This window comes from Camarhynchus parvulus, chromosome 11 (assembly GCF_901933205.1).
Source record: "Camarhynchus parvulus chromosome 11, STF_HiC, whole genome shotgun sequence".
Classification (NCBI taxonomy): Eukaryota; Metazoa; Chordata; class Aves; order Passeriformes; family Thraupidae; genus Camarhynchus; species Camarhynchus parvulus.
The window spans coordinates 299,709-315,826 of record NC_044581.1 but is presented as its reverse complement, the minus strand read 5'-3'; the positions used below and the strand labels follow the sequence as shown (position 1 = coordinate 315,826).

Here is a 16,118-nt window from a genome sequence, read left to right as displayed (position 1 = left end):
GAGGTGGCTGAATGGCTTTTGCTTGAAAGGGAGAATTGAAGGTGATAAATGCACTAAGGGATGTGTGTGTGAATAATTTCCAGATATTCAAAGTGAGCAAGGAAGTAAATTGTGTAGGTTTATGCAATGGGCCATGATGAGGTTAATGGGCTGGTATTGAAACGAATGAAGATAGAGGAGAAATGTTAGAAATACTTGTCGTGTTGGAGATCAAAAATCACAGAGTATTAAGGACTGAAAGGGGGTGTTGATCTACTGTGGTGTGCTCGTGTAATTTTTGGGTTTGCTCTAATTCTGTTTTCACAGAGATCTCTGAGGATGTGGGGAAGACCCTTTTGTCATCGGACAGCGCAGAGCACAGCGGAGACCCCAAGCCCGCTCCAGCTGATCCGAGCGCTGCCCGGGAGGACTCTGGCTTCCTGTGCTGGAAGAAGGGCTGCAGCCAGGTGTTCAAGAGCTCAGCAGCCTTGCAGACACACTTCAACGACATCCACGCCAAGCGGCCTCAGCTGCCGGTCTCTGACCGCCACGTCTACAAGTACCGCTGCAACCAGTGCAGCCTGGCCTTCAAAACCATTGAGAAGCTGCAGCTGCACTCCCAGTACCACGTCATCCGGGCAGCCACCATGTGCTGCCTCTGCCAGCGCAGCTTCCGCACCTTCCAGGCCCTGAAGAAGCACCTGGAAACCAGCCACCTGGAGCTGAGTGAGGCTGACATTCAGCAGCTGTACGGTGGTCTCTTGGTCAACGGGGACCTCCTCGCTATGGGTGACCCCTCACTCGCCGAGGACCACACAATAATAGTCGAGGAAGATAAGGAAGAAGAGAGCGACCTGGAAGATAAGCAGAGCCCAACAGGCAGCGATTCGGGGTCGGTGCAAGAGGACTCTGGCTCAGAACCAAAAAGGGCCTTACCCTTCAGGAAGGGCCCTAACTTCACTATGGAGAAATTTCTAGATCCGTCTCGCCCATACAAGTGCACAGTCTGCAAGGAGTCCTTCACGCAGAAGAACATTCTCCTGGTACATTACAATTCTGTTTCTCATCTGCATAAACTGAAACGAGCCCTCCAAGAGTCTGCTACTGGGCAACCTGAGCCTACCAGCAGCCCAGACAACAAACCTTTCAAGTGTAACACCTGCAATGTGGCCTACAGCCAGAGCTCGACTCTGGAGATCCACATGAGGTCTGTCCTGCACCAGACCAAGGCTCGCGCAGCCAAGCTGGAGGCGGCCAGCAGCAGCAGCAATGGAGCTGGCAACAGCAGCAGCAGCAGCAGCCTCTCCCTGGGCTCGTCCACACCGAGCCCTGTGAGTGCCAGCAACAGCAATGCCTTTGCAACCACCAGCACGAGCACTTCAGGCACCGCTCCCATCCCCAGCCTACTCAACCAGGTCTCCAGTGACAGTGTGGGAATTCCTGCCTTGGGTAACACTGTAAGCACTAACATCTCCTCCCCTGCAGAGCCCAAAGAGGTGAACCGCAAGAAGCTGGCAGATATGATTGCATCCAGGCAGCAGCAGCAGCAGCAACAGCAGCAGCAGCAGCAGCAGCAGCAGCAACAAGCTCAAACCTTGGCACAGGCACAGGTCCAGGCCCACCTGCAGCAGGAGCTGCAGCAGCAAGCTGCTCTCCTGCAGTCCCAGCTTTTCAACCCAGCACTTTTGCCGCACTTTCCGATGACCACTGAGACCCTTCTGCAGCTGCAGCAGCAGCAGCAGCATCTTCTGTTCCCATTCTACATCCCCAGTGCTGAGTTCCAGCTCAATCCAGAAGTCAGCTTGCCTGTCACCAGTGGTGCACTGACATTGACTGGGACGGGTCCAAGTTTGCTGGAGGACCTGAAGGCACAAGTTCAGCTCCCTCAGCAGAGCCATCCACAGCTCTTGCAGCAGCAGCAAGGTCAGCTGTCCTTGTCACAGCCCCACTCCGTCCTACTACAGCAGAGCCAGCACCCAGAGAAGAAGAATAAATCTATAGTGAAGGAGAAAGATAAAGAAACCCCACGGGAAAGGGAAAGCGCAGAGAGGGGAGACAATAACGTAACACTGAAGGAGTCTCTTCCTGATAACTTAAAGCCCAAAGAGAAAAAGGACTTTGTGCCAGGCAGCAGTTCAGAGCCCTCCATACTGCCTCCACGGATTGCTTCCGACGCGAGGGGCAACGCCACCAAAGCCTTGCTGGAAAACTTTGGCTTTGAGCTCGTCATTCAGTACAATGAGAACAAGCAAAAGGGGCAGAAGAAAAACGGGAGGACAGAGCAAGGTGAGAACTTGGAAAAGCTGGAGTGTGATACATGCGGCAAGTTCTTCTCAAACATCCTCATCCTGAAGAGCCACCAAGAGCACGTTCACCAACATTACTTTCCCTTTAAGCAGTTAGAGAGGTTTGCCAAACAATACAGAGAACACTACGACAAGCTGTACCCGCTGCGGCCGCAGACCCCGGAGCCACCCCCCGCCGCCGCCCCCGCCGCCCCCGCTGCCCCCCGCCCCTCCTCAGCCCGCTGCTGCTCCTGCCATCCCCACCTCTGCCCCACCCATCACCTCTCCCACCATCGCTCCGGCCCAGCCCTCCGTGCCGCTCACGCAGCTCTCCATGCCTATGGAGCTCCCCATCTTCTCACCGCTCATGATGCAAACCATGCCCCTGCAGACGCTGCCAGCACAGCTGCCGCCTCAGCTGGGCCCCGTCGACCCCCTGCCCGCCGACCTGGCCCAGCTGTACCAGCATCAGCTCAACCCCAGCCTTCTCCAGCAGCAGCAGAACAAGAGGCCACGCACACGGATCACCGATGACCAGCTCAGAGTCCTTCGGCAGTATTTTGACATTAACAATTCCCCAAGTGAGGAACAGATCAAAGAGATGGCAGACAAATCTGGATTGCCCCAGAAAGTGATCAAGCACTGGTTCAGAAACACCCTGTTCAAGGAGCGCCAACGCAACAAGGACTCCCCGTACAACTTCAGCAACCCTCCCATTACCAGTCTGGAAGAGCTGAAGATTGACTCGCGGCCTCCTTCTCCAGAGCCCCAAAAGCAGGAGTACTGGGGAAGCAAGCGGTCCTCTCGGACACGTTTTACTGACTACCAGCTCAGAGTCCTGCAAGACTTCTTTGATGCCAATGCTTACCCAAAGGATGATGAATTTGAGCAGCTTTCTAACTTGCTGAACCTCCCAACACGTGTTATAGTGGTGTGGTTTCAGAATGCCCGTCAGAAAGCTAGGAAAAACTATGAGAATCAGGGAGAAGGCAAAGACGGGGAGCGACGGGAGCTCACAAATGACAGGTACATCAGAACAAGCAACTTGAACTACCAGTGCAAAAAGTGCAGTCTGGTCTTTCAGCGCATTTTTGATCTCATTAAACACCAGAAAAAGCTTTGTTACAAAGATGAGGATGAGGATGGACAGGATGATAGCCAGAACGAAGACTCTATGGATGCAATAGAGCTCTTGACTCCAACCAGTTCCTCCTGCAGCACCCCGATGCCCTCACAAGCGTACAGCACACCTACATCTTCAGCCAATGCGACCTCCTCAGCTCTTCTGCAGCTCACGGCAGAGGCAGACGATTCTTCCACCTTTAGTTCTAAAGCAGAAGCTACAGATGAGAAACCAAAGCAGTCTGAACCTCCAAGTACACAGCAAAACCAAACCCAAGAGAAGCAAGTGCAACCAAAGCAAGAGCCTCAGCAGCAACAGGACCAAGGAGAACAAAAGACAAGTTCAGCACACCAAAAGATTTCACAGTTATCCTCCCCCTCTTCGCTGCAACAGCCACCTCCTCCTCAGCCCCCTCAGTGCTCCTTGTCACAGTCAAGTCCAAGTCCATCTCAGCTCTCACACCTCTCCCTCAAACCCATTCACACATCCACCCCTCAGCAGCTGGCAAACCTACCTCCTCAGCTAATCCCATACCAGTGTGACCAGTGTAAACTGGCATTTCCTTCCTTTGAGCATTGGCAAGAGCATCAGCAGCTCCATTTCCTGAGTGCACAGAACCAGTTTATCCACCCCCCCTTCCTGGACAGAACACTGGATATGCCATTCATGCTTTTTGATCCCAGCAATCCCCTACTGGCAAGCCAGCTGCTGTCTGGAACGTTACCACAGATTCCAGCAAGCTCAGCCACCTCACCATCAACTCCAACATCCACCATGAACACGCTGAAGAGAAAGCTAGAGGAAAAGGCCAGTGCAAGCCCTGGAGAGAATGACAGTGGGACTGGGGGAGAAGAGCCCCAAAGGGATAAGCGTCTAAGGACAACCATTACCCCTGAGCAGCTGGAAATTCTGTACCAGAAGTACTTGCTGGACTCCAACCCCACACGGAAGATGCTGGATCACATTGCACACGAAGTGGGCTTGAAGAAGCGCGCGTGGTACAGGTTTGGTTCCAGAACACCCGTGCACGGGAGAGGAAAGGGCAGTTCAGAGCTGTGGGGCCTGCCCAGGCCCACCGACGGTGTCCCTTCTGCCGAGCTCTCTTCAAAGCAAAGACAGCTCTGGAAGCTCACATCCGCTCCCGCCACTGGCACGAGGCCAAGCGAGCAGGGTACAACCTGACGCTGTCTGCAATGCTCCTAGACTGTGACGGGGGGCTCCAGATGAAAGGAGACATCTTTGATGGAGCCAGCTTCTCCCACATGCCACCAACCAGCAGCGACGGACAGAGCGTTCCCCTCTCCCCGGTGAACAAGAGTATGGAACTGTCACCCAGAACCCTGCTGAGTCCATCTTCCATTAAGGTGGAAGGGGTTGAAGACTTTGAGAGTCCCTCCATGTCCTCAGTCAATCTGAACTTTGACCAGACAAAGCTGGACAACGATGACTGCTCTTCCGTCAACACTGCAATCACAGACACGACCACAGGAGACGAAGGGAACGCAGACAACGACAGTGCAACAGGGATTGCAACCGAAACCAAATCCACATCAGGGCCTGGCGAAGGTCTGACTAAAGCAGCTATGATAGCAATGTCCGAATATGAAGATCGTCTGTCTTCTGGCCTGGTCAGCCCAGCTCCCAGCTTCTACAGCAAAGAGTACGACAACGAAGGTACCGTGGACTACAGTGAAACCTCCAGCCTTGCAGACCCCTGCTCGCCCAGCCCCGGCGCCAGCGGTTCAGCCAGCAAATCTGGCGACAGCGGGGACCGGCCCGGGCAGAAACGCTTTCGCACTCAGATGACCAATCTCCAGCTCAAGGTTCTTAAGTCATGCTTTAATGACTACAGGACACCGACCATGCTGGAGTGTGAGGTCCTGGGCAATGACATTGGACTGCCAAAGAGAGTTGTTCAGGTCTGGTTCCAGAATGCGAGGGCGAAAGAGAAGAAGTCAAAGCTCAGCATGGCCAAGCATTTTGGTATAAACCAAACAAGTTACGAGGGACCCAAAACAGAGTGCACTTTGTGTGGCATCAAGTACAGCGCTCGGCTGTCTGTACGTGACCATATCTTCTCTCAACAGCATATCTCCAAAGTTAAAGAAACCATTGGAAGTCAGTTGGATAAGGAAAAGGAGTATTTTGACCCAGCCACTGTACGTCAGTTGATGGCTCAGCAGGAGCTGGACCGAATCAAAAAAGCCAACGAGGTTCTTGGTCTGGCAGCTCAACAGCAAGGCATGTTTGACAGCACGCCCCTGCAAGCTCTGAACCTTCCCGCTGCGTACCCTGCGCTACAGGGCATCCCTCCAGTCCTGCTCCCAGGCCTCAACAGCCCGTCCTTACCTGGCTTCACTCCATCCAACACAGGTGGGTATGGGTGCTGCCCTGCTTAGGCACACCTGCACTTGGCCCATACCTAGCACAAGGAGTTGTTCCCTCAGGAATGACTGATAACAGGATTCCTGGCCTGCTAGTTCAGCATGTTGACTTCACAGCCAAAAAGCAGTAGGTATTTTATCTAATTCCTGAGCTGAGGGATAGCACAGTCTGAACTAGAGCAACATCTAGACATCCTGCATATCCCTGTGTAGAAATCCTGAAGCTCCTTCAAGGAAGTGGAATACAGAAGATTTGTCTAGTGTAACTAACAGAATGATTAATGTGCTGAATACACTGTTCATTATTCCTTTTGACATTCAGTTTATGTGGTGCCATCCCAAGCATTCAAAAATCCAAACTCTTTCTAGGGAAAGGTGTGGTGTGTGTGGTAGCACTGGTGACAGATGCCCAGAGCATCTTTATGTGTCCCTGAGGTGAACTCTGGGACAAATCCCAATGCAGCTAAGGATCATTTTGAGTAATGCTGGGTATGACCTAAAAGCACGTCCTCAACAAAAGATGGTGTAGTTGTGGGGCAAATCTAGTTTGTATTTTAAAAAGATTTTTCTTAACAATGCTACATAAAAATGAAATTTGTCATAATTATTTGGGTGGTCTAATCTCAGATACTGGACTTCATCTTTTGAGAATGTTCCTTTCCTTTGTACCGCATGGATAGGTGGAAAGTCTAAGCCATGTAGCAAACACTGGCAGTGGAAAGTGCAGCTCAATGACCAACAGTGACCTAAAAAATGTGATCCAAAGGCCTTGTTTCATTACGTGTCTGAAGGGCCCCTGCACATGCAAGGGGTTTTCCATGTCACCTTTCTCACTACAGATCTTGTTTCAGAGCACTCGGCCAGAAGCATCTCTTTGGCAAATCATATCATCACCATGTCACAGGTTGCTCTGCTGCACCGTTTGCTTAGTGCCCCAAGTTTGTAACAAAAACTAAAATTACTTTTTTGCATTTCAGTCCATATTGTTGCTTTTATTTTTCTCCAAAGCCCAGGATGTGTCCTGGGGAGACAGGGCTGCATCTGATGAATCTTAAATGCTGTCAGTGACTGCCTAGACAGGACTGAACTGTTTAGAAAGTCAAACAGTCTGTTTGTGGCCTTTAGATAAAGCTCCAAAGGTCAGGCCACGGCAGCTCCGGGCCTGTCAGAGCAGATAAGGCCATGCATCCAGGAACACTGGATTACCTCCTGCTCCTTCACTTGAACCTCTCAGGGATGTTCAGCTGGGAAACATCCATTTCAGTGGTGTCCACATATAGCATGCCCTTATCCGAGCTCTCCAGGGCCACTGCGTGGAGCCTCATTCCATACCTGTCCTGCCGTCACAATCATTCTTGTCGCAGCACGCCATCAGGAGCAGGCACAGGTTTCAGAAGGGTTTGGGTCAGCCATGGCTGCAGCCTCCCAGCTGCAGCCACCCTCCTTGCAGCCCTCCTGCTGCTCCTTGGCAGCACAGCCTAAAATAAAAGGCGCCATGCCTCTGCGGCTGGTCCCAGGCGCCGCCACTGCCCCTGCCCAGGCTGGTCTCTAAGCAGCCCCTGCTGCAGTGCTGGGACTCAGGTTTGTTACAGACTGCTCGGGTTTTGCTCCTGGGTTTTACAGCAGGATCTGCTCAGGAGGAATGTATAGGGCTGTGCCAGCAGGGTATTGGAGCTTTATTTTGGGGGTTTTTTCCCACATGGCATCACGGGAGTTGCCAAGCAAAACGTTCCTCTTCAGGAGCATATTTGCCAGCTGCAGCAGCCATGACTGATGGAGGTGACTCCAGGAGCCACACTCCTCTCACTCCCAGCCACTGTGAGAGCAGAAATTGGCACCAGGGACAGGGTTGTTAGTGGCCATTCCTCCTGTCGGGAAGAAGAACAAGCTCCACATTCCACCATTAATCTATCTCCTTAATGAGGAAGCATCACTACACTTTTAATTCCACCCAAAACACAATGCTTATGCCCACGGGAGATATCTGAACACCACACAAACTCTGGAATTGCTCAGAAGCTGAGCATCCAGAGCCCCTGGCATTAGAGGGAAGGATGGATGGACAGGAGGGAGGAAGGGAAGGAAAGGGAAGGAAGGGAGAAAAGAGTTGCTTCAAAGGTTTGTGCATTCATGAACATCAGCTTAATAAGGACAAAATAAATTAAGTTTAGCCTGTTCAGTCTCCAGTTGCCATGACTGGGGCTTCCCAATCTGTAAGATTTCTACAAGATGAGCAGTGTTGAGCGTTCTCACGCTTTGGCGTAGCATCATCCTGCTGCTGGAGTCCTTTGGCCCAAGGACCCGTTTAAGTCCCAGAGCAGATGCTGACACGAGTGTTAATCATTTGGGAATTTCAGAGGAGTCAGGAAAACAGCTGTGCTGGGCACCCTGGGTGCTGGTGGGTGTCCCCATCACACAGTCGGTGCCCCTGGGCAGTGCAGCCAAGGCAGTGGGGGCTGAGGGAGCATGTCCCCTCTATGCAGGGCCTGTGGGGTGGGACAGGGGCCGTTTTCCAGAGGGAGTGGCACCTGTGCTGCTGCAGCAACGCATCAGCTCAGGCTGGTGGCTGCCCTCATACAGAGGAGGTGGAGGTTCCAGGTTGTGGGGTGGACTGGGGTCACCCTCCTCGTGGTTTTTGCCTGCCCAGCACAAAGTGACTTTTCACCTCTCTGTCTCTTCCTCTTGCAGCTTTAACTTCTCCCAAACCCAACCTGATGGGCCTGCCCAGCACAAGCGTCCCTTCACCCGGCCTCCCCACCTCTGGATTACCAAATAAGCAGCCCCCGGCCGCGCTGAGCTCACCCACCCCAGCCCAGGCCACGGCGGCCGTGGCCCCGCAGCAGCCGCCAGCCACGACCCCGCAGCCGCCGCCGCAGCAGCCACCGCCCGCCCAGCGCAAGGAGAAGGAGAGCGAGAAGGCAAAAGAGAAGGAGAAGGCACCCAAGGGGAAGGGGGACACCCTGCCAGGGCCCAAGAAGGAGAAGGGGGAGGCACCGGCAGGCACCCTGGCGGCCCCGCTGCCCACCATGGAGTACGCGGTGGAGCCCGCCCAGCTCCAGGCGCTGCAGGCCGCCCTCAGTTCGGATCCCACCACCTTGCTGACCAGCCAGTTCCTTCCTTACTTCGTCCCCGGCTTTTCCCCGTACTACGCCCCACAGATCCCTGGCGCCCTGCAGAGCGGGTACCTGCAGCCCATGTATGGGATGGAGGGGCTGTTCCCCTACAGCCCTGCACTGTCACAGGCACTGCTGGGGCTGTCTCCTGGCTCACTGCTGCAGCAGTACCAGCAATACCAGCAGAGTCTGCAGGAGGCATTGCAGCAGCAGCAGCGACAGCAACAGCAGCAGCAGCAGCAGCAGCAGCAGCAGCAGCAGCAGCAGCAGCAGAAACCGCAGCAGCCCAAAGGAAGCCAAACCCCCGTCCCCACGGGGGCTGCCACCCCGGACAAAGACCCTGCCAAAGAACCCCCCAAGCAAGAAGAGCAGAAGAACGCACCCCGCGAGGTGTCCCCCCTCCTGCCCAAACCCCAAGAAGAGCCTGAAGCGGAAGGCAAGGGCGCGGACTCGCTCTGCGACCCTTTCATTGTCCCAAAGGTGCAGTACAAGCTGGTCTGCCGCAAGTGCCAGGCGTGCTTCGGCGACCAGGAGGCGGCCAGCGACCACCTGAAGTCCCTCTGCTTCTTCGGCCAGTCTGTGGCGAACCTGCATGAGATGGTGCTTCACGTGCCCACGGGCAGCGGCCAGGGCAGCGGCTCGTACCAGTGCGTGGCGTGCGAGAGCACGGTGTGTGGGGACGAAGCCCTCAGTCAGCATCTCGAGTCAGCCCCGCACAAACATCGAACAATCACAAGAGCAGCAAGAAACGCCAAAGAGCACCCCAGTCTATTACCTCACTCTGCCTGCCCCCCCGACCCCAGCACCGCATCTACCTCGCAGTCGGCCGCTCACTCAAACGACAGCCCCCCGCCCCCCCGGCCCCCCCCGGCTTCCCCCCACGCCTCCAGAAAGCCCTGGCCCCCGGCCGCCCCCCGCGCCCCGCCAGGGCCGCCAACAACGCCGCCCTTCCCTCCTCTCTCCTCATCTTCAACGGTTACCTCAAGTTCATGCAGCACCTCAGGGGTTCAGCCCTCGATGCCAACAGACGACTATTCGGAGGAGTCTGACACGGATCTTAGCCAAAAGTCAGATGGACCGGCGAGCCCGGCGGAGGGGCCCCAGGACCCCGGCTGCCCTAAGGACAGTGGTCTAGCTAGCATAGGAATGGACACCTTCAGATTGTAAGCTTTGAAGATGAACAATAAAAATGAATCTAAATAAAAAAAGTTAATAACAAACCAATTTCAAAAATAGACTAACTGCAATTCCAAAGCTTCTAACCAAAAAAAAAAAAAAGAAAAAAGAAAAAAAGAAAAAGCGTGGGTTGTTTTCCCATATAACGATGCCGGTGGGTTTTACATTTCTTTTTTCCTTTCCTTTTAATAAAATAAAACTTAAAAAAAAGAAAAAAAAATCTGTTACATTTGTCCTCTGGAAGGTACTGTTGGTCTGGGAGACGAAGGCCGTGCTGCCTCCTGGCGCCTGCGGAGCTCGCACCCCTGTACATTGCCCCGTCTGATCCCCCGTTGATAGCACAGCAGAGCCCGGCAGCGCTGTATGGGAAAGCAGCCCACCTGGAGACAGTTTTAAATTTCTTGCTATCTTAGCATTCAGATACCAATGGCTTGCTAAAAGAAAAAAGAAATGTAATGTCTTTTTATTCTCAGGTCAATCGCTCACACTTTGTTCTGTTTTCAGAATCATTGTTTTTATATATATATATATATATATACATATATATATAATTTCTTTCGTTTGTTTTGGGGGTTTTGTTTTGGTTTGGTTTTGTTCCAGAAAAGGATTTTTTTTTTTGTTGTTGGTTTTTGGTTTTTGCGGGGGGGTTTTGTTAATTTAAAATGGGCAGAAAGTATTCAAGAGAAAAACAATGTGAACTGCTTTAGCTTTTCGGGGATTCTAAGGGTAGCTTTTTCTGCTGAAGCCAATTCCAAGGGGAAAAGTTAAGCACTCCCACTTTTCAGAAAAAAAAAAAACACACAAAGAGTGTTGAGGACTTGGAGCTTAAAAAAAAAAGTTTTAAAACAACTGACTTTCTGTATTTATGATAGATATGACCATTTTTGGTGTTGAGTAGATTGTTGCATTGGAAATGAACTGAAGCAGTATGGTAGATTTAAAAGAAAAAACCCTTTTGTGTACATTTAGCTTTTGTATGGTCCAGCTGACGGCTTCTCATTTGATGTTGTCTTGTTCATTCCTAGACAGATAGATTGCGATCCATCGACTCGCCTGAGCTTTTCTCCCCTTTGTACCTTTATCCCCGTCCCCATCCTGTAATCTTCCACTTATGGTCGCTACCTTCATTTCTTAGAGGGTGGTTGCATAATTATTTTATAAAAACTAAAGAAAGAAGTTCAAAGGGTTTTGGGGGTCAGTAGGATCCCTTGCAGAATATTTTTTGTTGGGGGTTTGAAACTTTTTAAGGCATATACATGCGATTTACCTATGTCTGTTACCCTTGTGCACTTATTTTATTCTTATTTTCTGTTTCTCTTTTTTTCTTCTCTTTTTCTTCCCCTATTCCTTTACTCATTTTGTAAATGCTTCAAAGACTCTGTTCCTGACCTCTGAGCATCGGTTCTGTTTGTGTAATTAGGCTGCACTCTGTTCCTTCTTTTAAAAAAAAAAAAGAGGTTTTGTTACATTTTTTTCTCTAAAGAAAATTCATGCTTTAAATAAAATCCAAAGACATACCCTTCACCACTGGTGCAGAATGAGCAAAAAGGATTCTTTTTACTTGAGAATTTGTTTCTGATTTAAACAAACAAGTCTAAGTTTAAATAAAGAATAAAAAAACGTACCGAGGTTGTTATCTGTGCTTCTTCTGCAAGCAGAGAGACAACTCTTAGTGAGCACCCAGTGCACCCCAGGCAGGTTTCTCTTTCCAAGATCTCTCAGTGGCAGCACCGGGTGCCAGGCTCAGGGAGGCCCGGAGCCCCCGGCCCCCCCAGCCCACACGCACCTCAAGTGGCCCAGACTTTGAAAGGAAAACGTTATGCTGCTAAAATGTAGATTTTTGGAGACGTAGATACTTTGCTGTTCCCTTCCATAACCAAATGCCAACAGAAACAACCTCTTTCCGCCATGTTTCCTCTGCCCGAAAGCACGAGAGCCTTCTGCCCACCATCATCATCCTCCTCCTGCTTCAAAAGGGAACTTGGAAGACTGTGAACGCAGGTTCCTCCCGCCGCCTCGGCTGCTCCTCCCCGGGCCGAAGCCGCTCGCCGCCCCCCTGAGAGACTGGAGCGTCTGAGCGCGGCTTTGGTTTCTAGCGGGACACTTATATTTTTATGGAGTTTTGGTTTTAGTTTGACAAAAGACTAGATCCTGAACTGTTGTACATATTTCTGACTAGGCTAATGCACAGTGCAAATTCCTTTTTTAATTGTTTTTTAAGTAGTTGATACTAAAGCGCGAACCACCGGATGTTCCTCCCGGGACCCAGCTGTAGCATAAGGTGTCAAAAACAGAACCACGTACCCATGGAGCGTTTGCTGTTTTAACAAACTGTTTTCTTTAACAGAAGTTCTTGTATTTCTCCCTGTGTTTGAGATGAACATTTTTTAAATTCTAAAGTTGTACAGTTTTTTTTCCATTATTTTATCTTGTTTGTAATTCTATGAAATATATATATATATATTTTTTGCCATTTAACTGTTGTATGTTACTCTGTCTGTATCATATAGAAATTTTTTTGTTTTGTTTTGTTTTGGATTCTCTCTGTGATGCCAGTTCCCAGTTTAACACAAGCTTTATCTGTCCAATTCTGCAAGGTCTCTTTTGGAAATCCTTTTCTTATGTCTTGTTTTGTTTCAGTTTTTTTAATTATATTGCTTGGTCATAGTGCAATTTCTCTCTCCTCCTTCCCCCTCCTCCTTCCCACCCACTAAAAGGTTTTATAAATTCATTTCCTTGTATTTTTTCTAAATGTTTCTAGAGACTCTTTCCGTGCGAGGTTGCCTCCTCCTCCTCCTCCTGCAGCGCGGCCGCGCGGGGACCCCGCGCCAGCCTCGCGACACCCCCAGCCCACGCGTGGCCTTTGCAGCAAGCGGCAGGGCAGGGCCAGGCTGGGCACGAGGAAAACACTTCAAACTTAGCATTAAGCGGGTTTCTGTTTTATTTTTAATAAAAAGCTTTTTTAAGTGGTGAAGATGGCCAAAGTTTCATACAATTGAGAATAAAGAGAAGCATCAGGGGTGTGTGGGGCCACCTGGGGCTGGTGGGGGACAAGGTGGGTGGACACAGCCAGCACGCTCACCAAAATATATTTTGCTTTAAAAAAAAAATAAAAGCTTTTAAATAGAAGCAGAAGTTGGGTTGGTTGGTTGGTTGGTCGGTTGGTTGGTCGGTCAGTCGGTCGGTCGCTTGATTGTTGGTTGGTCGGTTGGTTGGCGCTGATACTGCCCACTGTGAAACAAAACTTTGACTATTTTTTTGTTTTTATTTGGGGGGGGGTGAGTTTCGGTAGAACAGAAAGCATAAATGAGGTGAAGAGGGTTATGAACAGCCTTTGCAATGTACAAAAACTAGAGCAAGTGAAACCAAAAATGATGTTCTTGGTGTTTTTCTATACTGTAGTCTTGTTAGCTTTTTTGTTACTGTAACAATGCTGATCTCGAACTGTACCAAAATACATGAGACTGACAGAAACAAACCACATGGAACTTTCAAAACTTTAAAAAACTTGTCACAAAAGACTTTGTTGTCATAGTTGAGTTGACTGTAGATGGTAATTGAATATACTCCTTTGGAACTATTTCATCACGTATGTTTCCTGCTCATTGTGATACATTAAAAAAAAAATGAGCAAAAGCTCTAGTGTCACTGTCCCGCGTGTGCGGTGCTGGGTCCGTGTTGGGTGGGTGTGTGCCACGTGGCACGGTGTGGCGTGGCTCAGCAGGGCACACCTGTCGCAGGTGGGCACTGCCACAGAGCCCGTGCCCGCACACGTGTCCTCGTGCCCCGCTGGCCCTGTCCCTCCCACCAGGGCCGCAGTGCCTGGGCTGCTGCTGTGAGTTCCCCTGCCAGTGGAAGCAATGAGCCAAGCAGCGCCGTCCGTACTGCAGCTTTGGGATGCTCTGTGTGTGAAAAGGACGTTAAAAGTGCATTTAATTTTATTAAATGACTGCAGAAGGATTCTGGGCATGGTTCTGTAGTGAACGGTTCAAGGGAAGGTGCAATGCCTTGATGGTCCATCCTGAAACCTGTGAACTAAAAAAATCACATCTGTTTCTGCTGATAAATCGAAAGAAGATGCAGGTAAGTAGGTAAGTGGCAACTCATTGCACTCCCTGTGCAGGAGGGAGGGAACCCAGAGGAATTGCTGAGTGTTCAGTACACAATTCTCTTGCCAAAAATTGCCCCTTGCAGCAGAAAAGGCTTGAAATCCACTAACAGGGACAACATCCAAAAGGAGTCACAGGGGCCACAGCTCATCTCTAATTTATAACTACAGTGATAAATAATTTACACCCACCACTGCAGGTGGGGCAAGCATCCGCCAGTATGGGTGTCCTTGGTGCCGTTGCCAGGACAGTGAGGGGCTTCCTCCCCCTCCCCGGGAGAGGGGCTGAGCTCCGTGGTCTCCAGCAGAGCAGATGGCACAGGGTGGAAATCTGACAGCTCCCAGGGGTGTGGAGCATTCCTTGGCTAACATTCATACTGACTGACCTGGGCTCCACAGGCCCTGAATTACAAAGTAAAGTGTGTCAAAATCACCGAGGTCCCCATGATGCTGTGGTGTAGCTGCCCCAGCCCTGCCCAGGAGCAGCCCCCAAAGGCGACCCCTGCCCCATGGGCACCCAGGAGGGCGAGGCCGAGTGCACCTGGACTTGCTGCAGCTCAGGACTCTGCAAACTCTCTTCTGGCCAGGCTGCCCAGTCCTGTCCCTGGCTTGGGCGCTGTTCCTCTGGCATGAGCCTAAGCAGATGAGGATCTGGATTGTCTCTCAGCTGGCTAGGGTTTTCTTAATAGGAAAACTCCATCCTGCCTTTTTAACAGGCAGACAGGACTGCGGCAGTGACAGGGTCGCCAATGTGACCCTCCTGCTACTGGTGTTTGCACTGCGCTGCATTAACATCTCTCCTGTTCCTAGACCAGCTGCTTTGTAAGTTTATTATATAACATTGCTATTTATTCTTGGGTTGAATTCCACTGTAAAACAGCCACGCTTGAGGAAGTGCCTCGTTATGTCCAGGAAGGTGTAAATGGCCTCGAGTAGCTGCACAAGCTGCAAACTAAAAACCTCTGCGCAGCATCCTGCACAGAGCAGCCCATCCATGGGAATTGTGCAAACCTCTGACAGGAATAAAAAGGTTTTTCCATGCTGTGATTCTGGTAAGAGAAGGCTGGGAGTGATTTTTAATGACCTTTCATTGCCATCATCTCAAAGAGATTCAGCTCTCACTAGTGCACTCTTACAGGCCAAAAAATGCATATTTATACAACCATGGCAGGACGTGCCTGGCCGTTGGCTTGGAGCTGCATTTCCAGCTGGAGGGACCCAGCAGAGCCCCAGGAGCTCATCCCAGGCACAGCGCAGAGGCTGCAGTGACAGCACCCGGCAGAGGCCCGGGCAGGGTCCCGTGCCCACCCTGGGCTGAAGGACACTGCAAGGCTGCTGAGACATCCCCAGCACGGCTGGATGTGCTGGGAACTGCCACCAGGCCAGGCTGTGCCAGCAGCGGGGAAGGGTTAACTCATGAGTGCTTCAACTCCAGTGTGGAGCTGGTTCTCTGTTCCAAGCTCGTTAACAAGGTACACCTGATGATCTAAAGCACTAGAGAGTCATTTTAATTAACACTCTGCCAGAGGGGATGTGGTGAAGACACTGTTTTCACTCCAATGACTTTCTATTTTGGTGTTTTGCAGAATCAGTGTGTTGGTCCCCGGGCTGATGTGAGCTAATCCAGCCGCTGCTGCATGGGCACAGCCACTGCTGGGCTCCCTGGGCAGGTCAGTGCTCAGCTGCTCAGCACCTTCCACAAGTCCAAGTCATGACCCCTTGGCCAGGCTGTGTGGGGCTGGCCCTGGTGGCTTGTCCCCAGCCGGACCCAGCTGTCACCCCAAGCCACCAGCAGGGCACAGGTGGCAGCACCACAGGAACAAGAGACAGCCATGCAGTCATGGGGACCCTTCCACAGAGGGCCACAGGGCAGGGGGCACCTGGCCGTGCCCACTGTCCTGTCCTGAGGGACGGTGTCTGCCTGAGCTGGGAAGGAGCCACAGCCAAGGG

The 16,118-nt window shown here is 51.3% G+C and overlaps 1 protein-coding gene across 1 annotated transcript in view; it reads left to right on the top strand.

The window, feature by feature from the left end:
• The window catches only part of ZFHX3 (zinc finger homeobox 3), an 81,820-nt gene extending 70,136 nt beyond the window's left edge, over window positions 1-11,684 (top strand). Inside the window, 4 exon segments of the mRNA XM_030956206.1 lie at window positions 307-2,452; window positions 2,454-4,377; window positions 4,380-5,760; window positions 8,460-11,684. Coding sequence (XP_030812066.1) covers window positions 307-2,452; window positions 2,454-4,377; window positions 4,380-5,760; window positions 8,460-10,051 — 7,043 coding nt within the window. The 3' untranslated portion in view covers window positions 10,052-11,684.
• The last annotated feature ends 4,434 nt before the right edge of the window (window positions 11,685-16,118 follow it).